This window comes from Eleginops maclovinus, chromosome 18 (assembly GCF_036324505.1).
Source record: "Eleginops maclovinus isolate JMC-PN-2008 ecotype Puerto Natales chromosome 18, JC_Emac_rtc_rv5, whole genome shotgun sequence".
Taxonomy (NCBI): Eukaryota; Metazoa; Chordata; class Actinopteri; order Perciformes; family Eleginopidae; genus Eleginops; species Eleginops maclovinus.
The window spans coordinates 10,724,791-10,745,450 of NC_086366.1; the positions used below are offsets into that span (position 1 = coordinate 10,724,791).

Sequence of the window (20,660 nt, forward strand, 5' to 3'; positions counted from 1 at the left end):
ACACACACTTCTAAAAAACTGCCTCCACATTCAAATGAAACCCCAATTGACATCAACAATAACATCATAGTAGCTGGTGAACTAAATGGCCATTTCAATAACTAAAGTTTGTTGACCAGAGCCAAAATCAATGTAGAGATTAAACTACACACAAGTCAACATACTAGCACAAGCACACACAATCAAAATCATAGTCACCATATAAAGTGGGCAGGCTGTAAGCAAAACTGACTGCGGCAATACCTACATTTTGATATTCTGACGTCATCCTATGTTACTGTGTACGCAGGAATAGATAACCTTTGCTAGCTAGTCTTCCTGCCAGCTGTAACTCACAATGTACCACAACACTGTTTGGTTTTGAGGGCCTCCCCGTGCTGATTCTGAAAGACTTGCTCATAAATTAAAAAAGTGATTGGCATCCAAATAGCGCTCTGGTAAGAGAAATTAATTCTTACAGGTTGCAATACTGGACATAACAAATGATTACCGTTATTAGTATGCATGTGAGACATTTAAAGAACATCAATACATCTACCATCAGTTTACATATACTGTAACTCAGTCCAAAGTCTTGCTACATATCTTAAGGTCTCAAAAGTGCCTGTGTGAAAATCTGGGAATGATTGACACTGTATCTGTTCCATCACTTTCCTATTCTTTTTAACAACTGATTATCTTTAGGAAGCTGCATATCATAATTCAAAGGATTAGGAGCACACCAATGTAATCAATGTGAATCAGCAAATCAATATAAGCAATACTCTAAGTTATTGGTTGGATGGTTTCTGTCTTGGTTGAAGAAAAGACTTGAGGCAATTTAATTAAATACAACTGTTGGCTGGCTCTGCTCTTTAACATAAGATTTGGATATGTGCCTGGAGAATCCATTGGTCTCTACTTCCAGCACACGTCCTGATCCGACCGCACACACACACGCACATGCACACACACAAACACCAGTGTGAGGGAGTCTGTCTGGAAACGGTAGAGACAGAAAGAAGGTCTGGGAATGCTGAAGGGGGGAGAGTAAAGAGGGAGGAGAGTTGGAAAGTTGCAACTTCAGGGCAATATAGACCACATGCTATGGGAAGGAATGCCTGTGTCTTTGTAGAAGAGTAAAGGAGCAAATGAAAAGAAGAGAGGAGGAGAATGGAGGAGGAGGGAAGCAAGGAGGGAGGGATCTAATTTAAGTTCTGCAGCGTGGCTCTGTGTCTGAATGAAAGAGGCTCTCTCTCCCACTCTCTCCTGCTGTCTGTATGCATGGCTCGTGTCCTCTGCAGCAAGTGAGCACATGTCCAGAGCAAACACAGCGAGACTGTCTCTTGACTTCAAGCTTGAAGTAAATATTTTTGAAGGAACTTCGCCTGAAGGTGCAACTTTAAATGAAGGTCCCTGCCTGACCACTTTCTAGCAATATGACTGCTTTCTTTGAGAGCGAAAATGGTCATATGATGGACATAAAGCCTTTGTAACTTGAAGACTTGGACACTTTGTTTTTTTCAGGAACTTGTGTTGTGATCTAGTTTTTTTTGTTGCAGATACTACTGAAGTGACAAGGCTTGAATCTGTCCATGTCAACAAGACTTTTGGACATTTCTTCTACCAACCTGCACACACATACTGGACAGCTGCATTCAATCAAATGAATTTACTGGAACTGGATCAGTTTGACCTTACTTTTCACACATCAAAAGGGGCAGCTTGCCAAATAATATCTGGGTTCGGAAAAGTGTACATGTCAACTTGCAGGCAGGTGTGATGATGGGTCAGTGTGTTTGATCTCCTTTACAAACACACACACACGAATGCATCTGCAGAGACCAGGACATCAAATGAGGACATCCAATCCTTTTAGAAAATTTTACTTTGAGTTTCAACCCTGTGCTTGACAGATGATGCTGGAGATTTAACATGTGCATTGTTTTAGAACAATGCTCTCCTCTTCTCACACGTTGTAGTGAAATATCACACCCAAGCTGCTTTGATTTACTGCACAATTGGGTCAAAAACCAACCTATCCTAAACTGAAAGACAGTATCTACAAATGATGGCCCTTCAGAACTGTAATTTGCATCACTCCTTCCCTCACCTCCTTCTTCTCGGCCTGCTGTTACTTCTCCATGCCTGGGGAGGGTGCTGTCACCCCCAGTGTTTGGATTACAAGCCTCCGTTTGAGCCCCGACAGCCACTGGTCTTCTGTAAAGAGTATAGCAAGTTTGGATGCTGTGATCTGGAAAAAGATGGGGAGATATCAGCCAAGTTCTACACCATCATGGACAACTTTGACCATTCAGGTTATGAAGCGTGTGGCAAGTACATACGCAGCATCCTCTGCCAGGTAAGCAGAAACATGTGATGACTATAACATATTCATATGTTTGATTATGTGGCGATGCATCAAGGAATCCATCTTTTGCACTATGGACAATGGTTTTGGTGTCCAAGGTATTGCACTAAGATATCTTAAAGAAACACAGTGTGCATATTTTGAGACGTTTATTCAAAGCCTTTTCATTTGGTTTATTTTTGTCAGGTAAGGTTTCAAGGTTTCATTAATATTTGATGGGAACCAAGCAGCCACAAAGCCTGACTCAAACACAGGTTTCGTTCTTACGCCAAAGGATATTGTGGTGTGGTTGACATCTGTTAGACAGCACTTACTCATGCTCAGAGAGCTAAACCACATTCTTAAGTATTGGTTATGTGTTCTTGGATGAACCTTAACAACCCAAATTAAGCTGTGCAATTAACTTTTAAACTTCCTTTGAAACAAAGAATGTAAACTCACCATTTGATAAGAACATAACTAAATCCAAAGGCAATCCTTTGAGGCCAACGCTCACTTGAACTTTGGACACATAAGGTTTTTCATGTGTGCAACATACTGTATGCAGTAAATCAACAAAGAGTATAGTATGCCTTCTCCCTGACCGATTCCCCAAAATCTTTTTTTAGTGTCTTCTCTCACATGAGATGGTCAGAGACAAGACTCAATCAGAATTACTCCAAAAATTAAATGACACATTTACATTGACTTGTTTTGCATTCCCACAAAATTCCCTTAACGATCACTACACATTGGAATTTCCTCAACTATCTTGAATTGTGGAGGGGAACCTGAATCAACCTTATTATATATTCATCTCAATTATCAGTGGATATCACATTCTTTGTAAGAATTGTTTTTACATTGATTGCCTTCCTTTTACATTTGACTCACTGCATTAGCCCAACACAACTTTGTTAGGCTAAATATTATTGTGATAATTGTGTTAAAATTGCAGAAGAAGTAGACATTATACTCCTCAAGCAGGGTGGTGGCATATGTTAAGGTCCGTCTCTATTTTAGGATCACTTTCTTTTTTATTCTTTTCTGAGCTTGCTAATCTTAAACAACTTCCTCCTCTCTTTTACTGGCAGACTGAGTCTTGAAACCAGTTCCACACTGATTGTATAATTAGGTGCTGACTTTGCAGATCAGACACTAACTTTGTGCAGATGTTGAGTGCATTGAATGACAGCTACAGCAGAAATGTGTCTCGGCCCATTTACCTCTTCTTTAAATCCTTATATGTAGAAAGCCAAAGAAAACAGTCTGTGGGCTATCCCAAAAATAACACCTTCATATAAAGGCAAAAACAAAAGAAAAAAACAAAAGTTCCTGGAAGTTTAATTCATCATGCACTATGTTAAGACAGTGACAAATCCTCTGACTCTTAAAATATAGGTTTGTATCATTCTGGTAATTATAGCCCAGTGTGGTTCTTTCCAAGCAGAGTAGATTTTGTACTGACAGCGCTGCAGCGCACGTTCAACTTTCAACAAAAAGTGTTGTTGCAGTTAGAGGTAGCGAGAGTATATAGAGTCATTAACAATCTCGGTTACTGAGGATTAGCGTTTGATTTATCAAATTCTTAAAGAAGCACAATTATTATAAAAGAAAACAAAAGTACTTTGTTTTTTCAGTTTTTTACATTTTCTTTTTTTGTTTATGGTTGTTCAAATATATCAGATCATTGCACCCAACTAGGAGTTTCTTATTTCTTTAAATTATTAATATTTGTATTTGTATTTACTCTTTTCTGGAAAAAAAAATCAACTTTAAAACCTCACTCAGACACACTTTGTGGTTGTCAGCTCCAAGGGTTTGTGGTAAAAAATTCCCTGGAGGAGGTCAGATTGCCTCACTGCCAGGGTACTCAGTATAAACACTGAGGCCCTCTGTTCCCCATGCACTGCAGGAGCTTCCTAGCACTGATATCAATAAGACAGTAAAGAGAGAGAGCGAGACAGGCAGGCAGACAGGAGTGTGTGTGTGTGTGTGTGTGTGTGTGTGTGTGTGTGTGTGTGTGTGTGTGTGTGTGTGTGTGTGTGTGTGTGTGTTTTTTAGGGAGACAGGAGGGAGATTGTCATCTTCCCCCAGCTTAACTGACAAAGCAAACAATCATTTCCTCCTCTGGCCCGGGGTACAGGATATATGAAGTTCCTGCAAGAGAGGGTCACAGACAGAAGGGACAGGAAAGAGAGTGAGAGAGATGAAATCAGTAAAAATAGATCAGTAAATGCCATGAAAACAGGCAGACCAAAGTTGAATTATTTTGAGCAACTGTGTTAGAATAATGTGTGTTTGTGTGTCTGCGTCTGGTCATTCAATAGTTCAATTGAAAACACAACTAAACCCACCTGAGGCCATTTCAAGCTTTTAGTTAGCACTTGTTGCAGAACAACAGAACACTGAATTAATTGTTTCCCCAGTTGTATTTTTAGTAAGCTGTGTTTCTGCATCTTTTAGACTCTTGTCTCTACTGACAGCAGTAGAAGACTGCAGATGTTCAAGTTTCCAAACAGCATGTGAAAGCCCCATACCACAACAAATCCCCAACACACAGACATGCAGCATCCACAGTTCCTGACCCCAACTCTAATTTACTCTACTTGAATTGGGTCTAGTTGTGTAGGAAAGTTAAGGCCTCTTTCCATTTTTTTTCCATTTCCTGTTTCTTTTAACCCTTTTTTCTCTATGGGGGTCCATGTTCACACAATTACTGGCCATCTGTTTGCCATGACTCCTCTCTCTGCTGGTCTCTCTCTCTGGACCTTTTAGTGCAGTATGGAGTCGGTAAGAGAGACGACAAAAGAAAGGCTTTTCTTTCCAGCTCAAGTTTGGATTTCATTTTATTCCTAACTGTACAGCGTAAACAACAAATTATAGCAGTTTGAAGTGGCTGCATTGTTAGGGAACAGCTGTTAGCTCTTACATAGATGGATTTATCCTACCCTATGATAGTAGGATATAAAATAAGACAGAACAAAGGCTGTTTGTTCAATTTGAGAGGGTCAAACCGACACTGCAGACCAATGTGACCAGTGACTTCTTGTTTCCCAGGAAGGCTCTGATCTCTGCCCAGCAATGCACTTTTATGTAATCAACAAAGAACCTCTGTTAGAGCTAACTTCGCTTCATCTTGGGTCAATAATGATGATCTAATACTTTTTATACCTTATTTTTATTTTGGGTGTACAATGCCATAAAAAGAAATGCTTTAAATAAACAGTCGCACAATACATATTAAATTGGTAGGGTTAGGGTTAGGGTTGATACAATAGAAAATATCTGAACCCTTAATTAATAACTGAATAAGGTGTGGAGAAATAACAAAACTATAATTTACAAACCCTAACAAACCTGGAGGCACATAGACTGCATGCACACTAAATGTTCTTCCTTGTCCGTCTCTCTATTATATTCATTATTCATAATATGTCATAGTTAATGGGGAAGCTAGACATGCACAAAGAAATTAAAGGGTAAATAAATTATAAGCAGAGGATCCAGGTACAAACAGACACCCACCCACATGCAGTGTTAAGAGAGTTTTCCTGTGTAGGTGTACGAATAAAGTTTGAGTTTAACTTTACAGTGTCTTGTGCATAAGAGTCTGCCTAAGTACTTCTGAAGTGTGCTGAAATATCCACTGTAAAAGTTTTGCATTCAGTTACATTTTTACCTTATTCCGAAATGTATTTTTGGAAAACAACTCATCTTGGGACATTACCCAAACGAAACATGACGGCTTTTTAAGTATTCAAACGTCGTTTGACCACGTAGTTGTTTTTTGTCAGCACGATTACAGAAAAAAACTACTGGCCTGATTTTTTAAAATCTTGCTGGAAAGGTGAAGCATTACACAAGAAAGAATGTATTACATTGTGGAGTGTTACCAGATAATTTAGCAAAAACAATAATTATTCACTGTTGTCAACATTGGGAGACATGACAAGGGGCCTTGGGGAAAGTCTACGCTCCAGGGTGCTCTTCTAGTTCAGTTTTTTTTTTACCAATGATCTCATTCCTTTTGTGCTTTGGGCTTCGTTTTTATGGTGATGATCGGTTGGGATGATCTGGCTCTGAGTAAAAGAGCTCTAGTTGACCACATGATGGTTTGGGTGTCGTGCCTCCATGTGCACGAAGCTTACCATTCTGGGTGTGGACAGTGTGGTTGTGACTTAATAACTGACTGGACCTTTCCAGAGATCCATTTATACCAAGCTGCCCTCAGACAGCCAGTATATAAGCAGGCCTGACCAGTCATAGAGAGGCGGTGAAAAGCTGCGGTGAAATAAGTACACAAATCCTATATTCATCCTGATCCATACATATCCCATACCTCTGAGGTAAACACATCAGCCTTAAGGAGGGTTAATAAGTTCAGACACTGATGAAATATCCAGCTAAAAAGATTTTAAAAATATTTGGAAAATGTCTGTATTTACAACTTTACAAACTTATTTTTTTCATAAATCATCTTCCCATTTGCAGGAGTGTTCTCCATACTCTGCCCACCTGTACGATGCTGAAGATGCTAACACGCCCATGAGGATGGTGCCTGGCCTCTGCGGGGATTACTGCTCCGGCTACTGGCTGCAGTGTCGCTACACGCTCAGCCTCCTCTTGGAAGACGTGGGGAACCCGCAGCAGTTTGCAAACCTGACTGCAACGATAGAAGAAGATCGCAAAAAGTTCTGTGACTTTCTGGAGCTGAAGGACAAGCAGTACTGCTATCCTAATGTGTTGACAAATACAGGTATGGTGGAAAGACGTTCAGCAGCGCACACACACACGAACACACACACACACACACACATACAGGTCAACACTTTTCTGTTCTTACTGTGAAGTTGAGTGAAAGAAAAAAGTAGAAGATATTTTTATTACCCCAATTAAATAAACAGCCAACATGAACAAACAGGTTGTCAGAGACTGAAAACAGAGTTTCCACTGGCAAGAACCCCAACTTGCACTTAAAGTACAGTCTTTTTGTGGTTTATGAGCAGACATTGCTTCACCTTGTTATCCTGCAAATAGGGACGGTAGACATATACTATACAGTATACAGCTAGCCTCATATAACAATCCATTAGAATATAATATTGAATATCAATTGAAAGTCGAAAATGGATAAGATAATGTTGTAGTCTAAATTCTGGCAGTAGTAGGTTTTATGCTCAGGTTAGATTTGGAATGCAAATCCCATGAAAGGTCAACATTATTCTATGACGCAATTATATTTGGACCTACAACCCTCCTCTGTTTTATGTGCTTCTACAATTACATTTAATACATTTCATATCTTCTTTCCTGTCACTAGAGCTGAATGCTAACCTTGGCTTGGTACGTGAAGATCCCACGGGATGTCTGGAGCTGTGTTTGCAAGAGGTTGCCAACGGGCTCCGTAACCCTGTGGCCATGATTCACGCAGATGACGGGACTCATCGATTCTTTGTGGCGGAGCAGCTGGGTTATGTGTGGGTGTATCTGGCCAACGGTTCCAGGATCGACCGTCCTTTCCTTAACCTCACCCATGCTGTCCTCACATCACCTTGGGCTGGCGACGAGAGGGGATTCCTCTGCATAGCGCTACACCCAAGGTTCGTACTTCCATAAAAACATATCTGTGAGGTTTAGAGACAACAACAGTGATGGTTTTCATGAGAAAAGGTCACTAAGTCTTTGTGTGAAGTATGAACTCTTCCGCTTCCTTTTCTTTGCATAGGTTCGATACGGTCAAGAAAGCATACGTGTACTACTCTGTGTCAGTCAAGAAGGAGGAGAGGATACGTATCAGCGAATTCACTCTGCTAACAACCGATGACAACCAACTAGATCATTCCTCTGAGAGGTGAGGGGAAATGTTTACAGAACTCAAATGGAGACAAAATGTGTTATTTTAGAATAATGTTGATAGAAGTTTAGTGGAATATTTGTAAGTTCTCTATTTGTACTTCTTTGTTCAGAACTATTCTTGAGGTGACAGAGCCAGCATCCAATCACAATGGAGGACAACTTCTATTTGGCCGTGACGGCTACCTGTACATCTTCATTGGTGATGGTGGCCGAGCTGGAGACCCATTTGGAAAGTTTGGGAACTCACAGAACAAGTAAGTATAAATTAAACAATTTAGTAGCTAGAGTGGGTTACCTTTAGTATGTTCTTAAATTTACTGAAGTAGGACAATGTTGTTGCAACAAAATATGTTTTCATGTTACAACAGCTACCTGTAAAAATTAGCTTCAAATCTGTGACGTGAGTAAAGTAAAAGTTTGACACTAATTGTTTAGAAAATCTGTCTCATTGCAACATAAACACATCCCTTGATTGCTCTGAAAGGTTGTTAACATTTTATGGGAAAAGGTGCTCATCATGTCAAATTTCTCCAGTCACCTTGACATTGTTCAGATGTTGGCTAGATAAACATATTTAAAAAGAATACCAAAGTCTGGTTAGAACCAGTTCTGCCTACCAGGAGGCCCCAATAATTCAATTCCAATTAAGTCTAATGAAAAGGAGGGAAATGATGGAAGAAAAAAACACTTCAAGGCTTTGCAGACTCTCAAGTTGCTCTGCGGCAACTTTAAATTATATATTTTTGAAAATTATCTTCCACTTATGAAAATTCCTGTAATTTGAAAGTCTTGATTGGCTTCATTGCTACAAATTAGTTCATTTGTGCAAACCAATTATCATAAAGATGCATGCCAGGCCCTGTAGCGCACTTCTTGGAATTGGAACTGCAATAATAAACGTATTGTTCATTCTAGGGGGATTATTGTGAACGTCTCCATTATGTACATTTGTAAATGGGAAGTGCTCTACACTTTTTGGAGGATTAACAGGGTTAACACGCCATCAACTATTAGAGTTGCATAAATGAACTGTCCAAAGATCTGAGTGATATATATTTTTATTATTGCACCGCAAATTTGAAGTAATGTTGCAAAGAATGTATAGCATTGACGAATAAAGTATGTCCATTGTTCTATTTAGGATTTAGCAATGACAGTAAAGAAAGTTTATTAAAGAATAAGCCACATAAGCATCTGGTGGCAGTCCAAAGACGTCAATGGGAGGTGTGGCAAGATGTTTTTATGGCAATGGTGCAATTAGGCTTTATAAAAGGGGCTTTTGTTAAAGGGACTGAAGGGAATAATGTCTCTTTTACTATGTTGGTAAACATTACTCTTCTCTCAAACAACATGACTTTTGCAGTGTAATTCATTTGATAGAAATCATTTCACAGAAAGGGTAACTGTATCTTAAGGCATTGCTTCTTTGTGTGTATATGTTTACGTATGTGCACATATGTTTGTGGATGATATTATGTGTGGTTTTTTTTTCCCTGTTGTGAAAGTTTACCCTTGATTTGCGATAGGCTTCAACTGTCATTCGTCATTATCACTTGACCAACTTTCAGTGGCTTCAATGTTAATTTCAGCCAAAGGACAAACAAGTTGGAAGGACAGATATTACTCCACAATACTCAAATCACTTCATGCATATTAGTTACACCATAGCTGCAAATACTTGGACTATAATACACAATAAAACAACATTATTGCAGCTTGATGTTAAAAAATGCTTTAAATGAGAAGCTAAACTAAATTTACACCCAAACTAAAAATAAAACAGATTAGACCTGAGGCTGGGAAACCTTCTGACTCTTTTTATCAGCATTGGGTTTAACACTTAAGATCTAACAGGGTTTATCTGAGATGCTGACCACTTTTCTCCAGACAGTTATACTTTAGCCATTTAGCTGTTTAGTTGTTTCCTAGGGGTTTGGTTGACAGGATCCATTAGCTGTTCTGGGAATGAGGGAGCATACAGAGGGCCAAGTCTAATATTGACACTGCACATTACTGACCACCACACATTGGTATGTGGAGGGAAGAGAGAGAGAGAGAGAGAGAGAGAGAGAGAGAGAGAGAGAGAGAGAGAGAGAGAGAGAGAGAGAGAGAGAGAGAGAGAGGTGTATGAGAGGAGCAGAAAATAGGAAGGAAAAAGGTGTAAAGAAAAGGAGGGGAGGTGAGAAATATAAAGAAGGAAAAAAGGCCCAGGGAAAGTAAGTATGGAAAGTGGAATAAGATGAAATAAGAAATTAAGCAGATGATTGGACAGAAAGAAATGTGAAGTATTGTAACAGATTGTTTATTGATTGTTAATTAATCTGCCTTTATAAAGCAGTCACTCGTTCTCTCACCTCAGCCTTGGTGCCTTTCTGAATCCTTTTCATTCTCTCGTCTACTCTCTGTTTTGAAAAGATCAACACTCCTCGGAAAGGTGCTGCGTGTCGATGTTGACTACAATGACGATGGCGCCCCGTACAGCATCCCCTCTGACAACCCTTTCTTGCATGAGAAAGAAGCTCGACCCGGTAAATCTGCTTAGATGTTCTACAAATGTTGGATAATGTTATTATATCTCCTCACAGTTAGGATGGATTGAATATTTAAAATGATGGCGCAATTCCAAATACTGATTTACACTTTGTAATGAGTGACTACAGTGGGGCTGACATCTCTTACTGAGAAAAAAAAGAAAAGAATAAACACTGAGAATAAAAATACGCCTTTTGTTTCTGTACTCAACCTCACAGAGGATGTATGGTATTTGTGTCTCCATATAATGTGTTTGTTTTCTTTCTGTTCAGAGATTTATGCCTATGGAGTTCGCAACATGTGGCGTTGCTCCATTGACCGAGGTGACCCCACCACAGGCCGAGGCGGAGGAAGGATGTTTTGTGGTGACGTAGGCCAGAACAAATTTGAAGAGGTGGACCTTATTGTTAAAGGTATGAGGATTTTAGTTAAAAACTGTATTTATCTTTACAGAGAGATTTAAATTCCTCTGAATTAATCCTCACACTGACAGCGTCTTTATCACATCCCCAAAAGCAACGGTTAAATCTTACACTGGATGGCTTTCATTATCTGCTCATCGTCATGTCTTATAAATCTGTTATCTCAAAGACCACACAGACAGTAAGTCAGACATTATAGTTTAATGTCAGCCTTCTACCTAACAATTAGAGTGAAAGTGATCTGCTTATATAGAAACCAAACCCAAAAGAGTCATCTAATTACAGCTAAACAATACTCTTCTCTGTTAGAAACTTTCTACAGTATATTTACTGCATCGTGAAGCAATTCCATTTTGAAATAATGGGACAGTAGCTCTCTGCCTGCGATGTTGAACTAACTTTGTCTGCACATGTTTTCAGGAGGGAACTACGGATGGAGGGCCAAAGAAGGCTTCAGCTGCTACGATCGCAAACTCTGTCTAAACTCCTCGCTAGGTGAGGACACTCTCCAGGCTGCTGTCATGCACTTCAATCTATAATGATAAAGATGATATGTTTCACAATATATATATATATATATATATGTTGTCACTGTTAAAGGCTGTGAAAGCTTTGTAACTTTAGGTACATTTAACACAAAAGATTATGAAACATAACGGTCATTCTTTCTCTTCAGTGTGTGGCAGTATTGTCTTCTTGTTATGCTGATAAAGGAAGTTAAGTAATCATTTTCTTTTTTATGTCGATGTCTAGATGACATCCTGCCTATCTTTGCCTACCCCCACAAGTTGGGCAAATCAGTGACGGGAGGTTACATCTACAGAGGTTGTCAGATGCCCAATCTCAATGGACTTTATATCTTTGGGGATTTCATGAGTGGGTAGGTGTTTCTGCATTATTCCATAGTATAAACTTCACACATATTCTTTAGACACATTCTCGCCCACACAGAGATACCCAATGTCCAATGGCAATTTGTGATGGTAACCATTACAACATCATCACAATACACAGCCTAAATATGCCCCGGAAATTGTGGATATTTAGCAAAAACCTTTGTATCGCCTTTTTTGTGAAGACACTACAACATCAAGCATTACAGTAAGCCTGTAATGCTTGATGTGTATATTATTTATTGTTTTTGTTTCTCTTTAGGCGTCTGATGTCCCTGAAGGAGAATGTCACTTCAGGTGAATGGCAGTACAGAGAGATCTGCATGGGAGGAGACCAGACCTGCAGATTCCCAAAACTCATCAACAGTTATTATAAATACATCATCTCTTTCGCTGAGGATGAAGCAGGTACTTTTGAAAGTTAAATCAATATCCTGACTGAGCCCCATTGTTTCCCTTTCCATCACCTTTGTTTGGCTATTTTCCGTTTGGATTGTCTTTTACTCTCCACCTATCTCAGTCTCCCTCTCTTTCCCTTTTCTCTGTCCATCTTTCTAGGTGAACTGTATTTCATGTCCACTGGAGTGGCGAGTGCCAAAGCCAGAGCAGGAGTGATCTATAAGATAGTGGATCCTTCCAGGTAGCTAACTACAACAACACAATAGTAGAGCAACAAATACACTTTCATCATACCTGCAGGGGTTTGTGGGGTAGAGGTTTTTAGAGTAGCTCATCTTAGAATAACCTAAATTGCTTTTGGAAGTACCTTTTTTTCTCTTGTGTCTATATAGGCGAGCAGCACCAGGAAAATGTAGCGTCAAGACTGCACCTGTAAAGATAAAAGGAAAACTGGTCCACTTCTACCCCAAAGAAGGTAAGGACATTTTAAAATAATGTTGACATGTTAGAAAACTTTTCCTGGTTACCTTCTGTTGCACATTTTGTTTCTCAGTATGTTTCTCTTGTTTTTTTATAGCCATATGTACTCTTGAACAAAACTCATGATAGATTGTGACAAAATAATATTGTTTATTATCATCATTATCTTGTCAATCTGCAATATGTAGAAGTTATGTTTCATAATCTGAATCTTTTTTTGGATGCTAAACAAATGCGTTTCTTGTTTGCAGAGTTTGTAATCAACAAGAAACCAACCACCACACCTGTACCAACAACAACAAGAAAAACTACAACAACAAAATCTCCCCAAAGAAAAAAAACACCAATTATTATTATAAAACCACCAATGCCAACAAGAAAAACAATAAGAAAAACAATAATACAGACAACAAGCAAAACAACAACAAGAAAAACACCCCCAACAACAACACTAAAAACAACAATTAAACCAACAACCGTACCAACAACAGCCCAGAAGGCCATGGAAACAACCCCCGCACCTACCACACCCACCGGTAGGCCCACTGGTGAACCTGTTTACCTTACCAGCTCCACTGATAACCCAACCACTAGGTCCAATATTCACTCAACGACTAAGTCCACCGGTGAAACTAACCATAAACCCCCCAGTAGACCAGCGCAGGGAGAAGCCACCAGAGTCCAACTGGGTGGTTTCTTCTTCTGTGCTTTACTGTTGCTTTACATTTTAACATACTAATAGCTAAATTACTAAATTCTGCGCAACTGATTTTCATTCAATGATTAATGCCGCTGGGATCTTAGTTGCTACAAAAGTGAGTTACAGGCAGTATAGTGGTTTAACCATATCACTAATTAAAATGAAATAAATACATTCTAAATGACATGGATAGTTTGGCAGCTAAGTTCAAGTAGGTTTACTTTGTATATTGATCCGGAGCTTTTTTAATCAGATTTTGGTCAGTACATACAGGTAAAACAAGCAGCTAATACAATATGTTAAAGATGTTTTCTTACATGGTGAAATAGAGAAGATAAAACAGGTACCAAATAGTGAAGAGAGATATCAATTACTGTCAAACAGCAAGTTTAACTTTTTGATTAACGCAACTTCAATCTATTTATATTAAATTATTTTAGTTTTTGTGGAAAAATCATTCAAATATTGTTTACTACAATTAAAAAACTTGATTTTTTAAAATTGCTTTTACTTATATTAACCACTTCTTGATGTCATAAAAGAATATGCAACATATGTAATGATTTAATGCAATGTTGTTCTTTTACATATGCTTATTATCGGTTTTTGCAATTTGCACTGGAAAAATAGAAAAAAATAGAAAAGGCATAAAATGCACAAAAAATACAATGCATAAAATGTTTTAAATGAATCTCCTAACAGAAAATGACATAATAGTAATCCTCAAGTCACTTTTAATGATGTCCTGCTAACTGACTACAAGCAAAAGGGTGTTAGCCTCTGCTGATGCACAGGGTAAGGACTCAGGTACAGGGCAGTTAGCAAAGTGGAAACTTACTTTCCTGCTAGCATGAGTTTCTTTGGCTGGTACAAGAATCTTGAGCAGCAAAAATTGTGCTTAATTGTGTGTTGGGTATTTGCGCTTCTCTAATTTAAATAAGGTACTTTGGCATTATTTATTTTTAATAAATGGTTCTGCATCAGCTTCAGTTTGGACATTCATCTTTGTGTGTCTGTGTTTATGTCTTTCCTTTGCCTTTTCATGCATAGCATTACATTTAATGGCTTGGAGAAGTCTGAGATTTGTAAAATTCTCAGTTCTAAAATTACCTTTCTGGTGTATTAATAATAAAAGTCTCGCAGGTATTCTTGGTTGGGTGCATTGACTTCTTTGACGCTTTTACGCTTTGGTCTGGATTTTGTTATCTTTGGACGGATCCAGACTAGCTTTGCCCTCATGTTTTTGGTCTTTCTGCTAAATTAAGCTTACTGGAATTAGCTTCATCCTGACCAATATAATGGTAATAAACTTCGCACCTCTCACCCACTCTTGGCAAGAAAGACAATAAGCACATTTCCCAAAATGTCCAACGAAGTGCAGTGTTAAACTACATATATTCAAATAAAGAGGGTGATTCTGTCTCTCCATCAGGTTATCGCACAACCATCATGACTGCGGCCTTCACTAGGATTGCTCAAACACCAATCATCACCACATCTCCAACCAGGAAACTCGGGAGACCCCTTCAGTACGCCCGTTTTACCACCTCCCAACCTTTAACATCAGCACAACCTCCTCCTTCTCCATCAACACCATCCCTGAAACGACCCCAGGTGGTTTTGATCTCTGAACGCCCGGCAGCACTGACCACACCACGGCCACAATATTGGAGTCTGAAACCCACGTCACCGGGATACAAGTCCCAGAGGCCACCAATCAGCACAACAATGACTAAAACACAAGAAGAGAGGCTGTGGCTCAGAGAGAAGCTGGAAATCACCGGAGGGGGTAACCAAGTATTCAAGAAACCTCGAGGAAGAGGTCGAGGTTTGAAGAGAGGAAGAGGAAGAAAGCTGCGTGCCGGCTCGGTGCGTCTGGTGACCACGGATGGTTTATCAGATCGAGGTAGACTGGAGATCTTTATCCGTGGTGAGTGGGGGACAGTATGCGATGACCTTTTCACCAGCAAAGCAGGTTCTGTGGTGTGTCGACAGCTCGGCTTCACAACGGCGCTGGCGGTGATGAAGAGGGCTGCATTGGGGGAGGCGGACCGTAATGTCAGGATCATGTTGGATGATGTGGAGTGTGAGGGCGGGGAGAGGTCGCTGCTGGAGTGCAAGAGATCCAGGGTGGGGAAACACAACTGCTCACATGGGGAAGATGTAGGGGTGATCTGCGGTTAGAGGAGGACTGAAAAGTAATACAAAGAATAGGAAGAAAACGAAACGAGAAGGCAGTGGGGGTGAAGTAAAATATTAGAAGAAAGTATAAAAGATTACTGCAGACTGCTTTATTTTCAAGCATGAATGTTGGTGAGGTTGGTCAGGTGGCTTAAATGTCTATGAATTGTATTTTTTTATTTTCCAGGTTTACATATTCATGTTTCATACATCAGAAGATTAGTGTTTCTCCTGAACTCACTCAGTCTACTGTTTGCAAGTATTATAATTTATATCAACACATAAGTCATTTTGTAGTTCAACTACTTACCTTATTTCAGATTGAATCAGACTATTTCAGTGAAATTGCTTACAGACACTTAAAGAGCGCAGTATATCCCTACTGCTTAAAGTATTACAAAAAAAAGATTTGTGGCCAGTCTTGACACAGCAGTCGATGGTATGATATATTTCCAGGTAGTTTGATAGTTTTAGAGTTACTACTATATGTTTTCATGAAAAGTATTTAAAAGAAAATGGTCAATTACAGTGAGTTGTGGAGAAACTTGAATCCTTTTTACAAAGTGTTTTCTGTTTACATACTTAGATGTGGCAGACACCATATCCTGTTAACCAGTCAGGTGTGTCCTAAGAGAATATATTTGTATTTTTGTATCATTTTCAGCATGTTTTTCTTTCTGAAGCAGCTTCTTTTTATTTGCATACATTTTGATACCTTTTTGAATGTAGTTTTATGATGAACTAATCTTAAGAGTTTTAATAAGGAAATGCTGGACATTCTGAATGATGAATGTAATAAAAGGTTTCCACTTTTATATAAAGAGATTTGAGGGCACAGAGTGCCTGTGATATGAATAAAGATTTACTGCAAAATTACATCCTTGCTCTTCTTTATTATTCTCTACCAATAATGTGCTGAGGAATGATGGCTTACATTGATTAAAAATGACTTCTCTGCAGCTGCGAGAACAGACACATGTTAATCATGAAACTATTTTACCCACTATAAGGCTCTGCTTGTGACTGGTTGCTGAGAGTTTCCATAATAATCCACTTTTTTACAACAGATCTTCAGAAAATGTGGGATTAAAGCAATATTTTTACCATGTGACAGGATATTTGTTTTGGGGAAAGGAAAGTCAAACTGTCCTGCTTTTTTAAGTTCAAGGTTGTCAAGGTTAAGACAGAAAGAAAACAGACCAGAAACATATTCCAGTGCCGACGGGTTGTACTCTAAAATAATCACTGCTCAGTAAAGCGAAATGTTCTCCACCTTAATTTCAGTTACATAAAAGTAATTGCAAAGGCACAACAGTAATTAATCAACGAAACACATAATCAGTGGGTGGATTCGACATAGAAGAATATACCGTCATGGCCTTAAGGAAGCCTATATCATATAAATATTTTTAAACAAATTAGAAATAGAGCATAACATTAATGTATGAACACGTGGATGAATATACAAATGTCAGAAAAAAAGATGATTGCATCCAGATTGTCTTCTGGAGAAGAGTTGTTGTTTTTCACATATAACTATAATATGAAATCAGTGTAAATATATAATGTGCCAGTTTTGAGGTTTGCTAACAAAGTAAATGCAACATTTTAAATCAACAAGAATAACAAACAGTAAAGGCATGTATCAGAATAGCTGCATACTTTAATGTTTTATCCAAACCTAACCTCGCTAAGGGAAACACTTTTGTTTTTCAAGACATCTATACTATTTTAGAGCTAAAGAGTCTCCAGGCATTCAAGGTGGTAAGCATTGGAGTTCATCAAAATAAGAAAAGCTTTAGAGAGTTATCAAAATACATGGCATTTCAGAGAGAACCGTTTAAGCCTATAACCAACATGAAACGTTGTTTGAAATGTTGTATAAAAGTATAAAATGATCCTTACTCACACAGGTTTTTAACAATACACTGTGTACAAATGGTCTGATAAATGTGTATTATATTTGTTTTGTGTCTGCTTTTAGACCAGAGGGAGGCAGTCATGTATCAACTTTTATCACTAGTGGAAGATTTAATGAGAGCAGATCAAAAGACTCTTCATATGAATGGCAACTGGCAAGATTGTTTCTCATCAGTGGGCACAATTATGATAAAAATCAAGAAGATTAAACATCAAAAACACTGTAGACTTCTTTTGACAGAAGGAGCATTGTCATAAAAGGAATAACGTGACAATAATTATTGCAAACCATGATACCACCGACTCCCTCCCTTATTTGATCCCTGAAAGGAATGGTTCTGGTGATCCAGAGAGGGTTTTACTGAACATAAATAGAAAGAAAAATGTAAGGCTGTGCCACATCATGATTTAATCATGGGTTCCTAATTGTGGTATAAGACCCTTTTCTTGAAGCTACAGACCAGGCTGATTAAAGTATCTTTGGATTAAACGAGTAACATTAAGCCAAAAGGAACTTGTATGGCAACAGAGGAATTTGTTTTAATCAGATTGAAAATGTAAATAATTACCAATTCAATTCTGTCAGAAATCCATCACATTCTGACCTCACTCCTTTCTATTTTAACACATATTTTACTACCTTGCTGACACAAGAGAAAGTGTCAGAAACATGCATCCAACTCCAGGAACTGAAGTAAAAATGGTAGTGAACGTCGCTGCAGATCCCCCAATGGCCAGTCGAAGCTGGTTTAAAAAAAAAAAACACCCCATGTTTATGTGTCCAATTCTACATCAGAAAAAAACATTTACAGTCTGACACAAAAAAAAAGCAGTTTTGTTCTATACTGCAAATTTCCCTGTCCATGAAAACAGTGCGGGGGAAGAACTTATATATGGCATGTTAAAATGATACAAGGCTTAAAGTTATGTACCGGTCAAAGCACCTATGAGTGATGGTGGTTGGGTATGATTCTTCTGGTAAGAACATTGAAAATAAGACTGTTTTTTTATTGGACCAAACAAGCATTGCAATTAATATCCAAGTTAACATAATTTAAGGAGTCACCTTGAGTCATATTGGCATCAGCATACTTCAGACTGTAGGTTATGCCGTGTTTGGAGCCTTTTTATGTTGCCAATGGGCTTTTTAACGCCATAAAATGTGAAGGAATAACATAAAATGGTGAAGCCCTGAGTCTGCAAGCATATGTAGTCTAAAGTCATCTCAAGGTGAGAAGGGTTTCTTTAGACTTTAATTTTGAAGCCACGGGTAGAGGATTATCTTATATACAAATGAAGACTCTTGGAAAGAGAAGACAGAAGAATAGAGGGAATATCCTAGTTAGTGATTCAGGCATAGTGAATAACTAACAGGCGGGATTAGAGAATGCATAGTTGAATCAGCACTCAAGCAGAATCTGTGCTATGGATGAGGATGTATTCCTCTGTCGCATTAAGAGCAGCCTTTAAAAATGAAAAGTACAGCCATGATGACTTGATGTGACGTATTTGGCACACAAATTCCTTTGGCATTCAGCCCCTAAATGAATGAACATTGCAACAGTGATCAGAGAGACAGAGGTTTTACTGTATCGGATGTGAGCGGGAGATAGAGTGGGCCTTATACTCATCTGTGAATATGTCAACTTACATATATAGAATGAACAGCGGGATACCGAAATGTGTTACCAATGCTGATGCCTCTATGATCTTTCAATAATATGGTTGCTTAATCAGGCACGGTTCTAGAGGCAAAGCAAAATGAAGATTTCTAACCAGTGAACATGTTTGAATGATTGGAGGAAACATTGCTGAGATGTGTCCCACTTCCTGTTTACTTCTTCACTGCCAACTTTGTCACAGTCAAATGGTCAGCAACGCATAGCATGAAATGCTACTGACAAAACTGTACAATAGTTAAAACAGTTCACTCGAAACATAACAACGTGATATTCCTATTCAGCTGTATCGCACTGTGACTCATGAGCAAGACAACTTAAATAAATAATGCATGCATTTCGATTTGAAAGGTCACATGGCATTTAACCACGGGTTAGTCAGAGTGGTTAGTCCTATATGATTTATTTAAAGCCACAAATGAGAATTAAGAAGTAGAACAATGATGGATTGATCTGTTTTAAGTGCGATAAAATATTCTCACAATTCAATTATATTCTTTCACACGTGCAGATATTAACTGCCATATACTGCAATGAACAACAGTGAAGTCTGATGAATCAGTTGCAGTGTACGCATTTAACCTCTACATCATATATTTTACATATGCTAACAGATTTAGATATTGTTTGAGTGGCAGCTAATATCTGCACCTGTAAAATAATGTCTTGTTTATTCATGCTTTCAAAGTATTACATATGTCTGAGGCCATAATACAATCACTCAGCTATCTAGAAGATAATGGGATTTTTGATATGCATTAGCCTCAACAACAAGATCAAGAATATCTTCCAACATGAATCAAATACACAATACACCTACAATATGACCATAAAAGATTGCTGCGATCGTCAAAGACACTTTCTTGCACATGCCGTTTCGATTGCATCATTTGCAAAGGAGAGACATGGCTCACCCCTTGTTTAGTCGCCAATTTCATATAGAAATTGTCATCGAGGGAGTATATTTTTGACTGCAAAATGTTCACCCTAGGTTCTCTAACTGGTCTGTATCGATATGCCAGTTTTTGGTTCTAAGGGCTGTCAGACTAATAACTGAAAAGGCAAAAAACTAATACTTTGGATTAAAGGCTATTCTAACAAGTTAATGACATGTAGGAGCAAAAATGCAAATACAAATGCAAAACTATGACACTGACCTGTTTTTTTTAATCTTCTTTATTTTCTGAATAATCCAGAGGCATTATGTCAAAACCCCCACTGGGCTGTAGAAATTACAACTCTTCCAACATTAAGATGTACCATGTG

At 38.5% G+C, this 20,660-nt stretch overlaps 1 protein-coding gene across 1 annotated transcript; it reads left to right on the forward strand.

Moving 5' to 3' along the window:
• Nucleotides 1-1,215: 1,215 nt before the first annotated feature.
• si:ch211-136a13.1 (HHIP-like protein 1) lies at nt 1,216-16,671 on the forward strand. The gene is made up of 14 exons (XM_063907905.1): nt 1,216-2,341; nt 6,824-7,088; nt 7,653-7,932; nt 8,058-8,183; nt 8,299-8,442; nt 10,604-10,716; nt 10,993-11,133; nt 11,563-11,637; nt 11,896-12,022; nt 12,298-12,443; nt 12,594-12,675; nt 12,827-12,909; nt 13,166-13,450; nt 15,047-16,671. Exons 1-14 carry the CDS (start codon nt 2,048-2,050, stop codon nt 15,796-15,798), a joined length of 2,913 nt encoding a protein of 970 aa, XP_063763975.1. The 5' UTR covers nt 1,216-2,047; the 3' UTR covers nt 15,799-16,671.
• The last annotated feature ends 3,989 nt before the right edge of the window (nt 16,672-20,660 follow it).

Bases quoted from the DNA above. Each gene is read 5' to 3' on its own strand.
- si:ch211-136a13.1 (XM_063907905.1), top strand. From the start codon at position 2,048: ATGATGGCCCTTCAGAACTGTAATTTGCATCACTCCTTCCCTCACCTC. The intron at 11,638-11,895 runs GTGAGGACACTC...GTCGATGTCTAG, and splicing joins CTGTCTAAACTCCTCGCTAG to ATGACATCCTGCCTATCTTT. The intron at 12,910-13,165 runs GTAAGGACATTT...TCTTGTTTGCAG, and splicing joins CCACTTCTACCCCAAAGAAG to AGTTTGTAATCAACAAGAAA.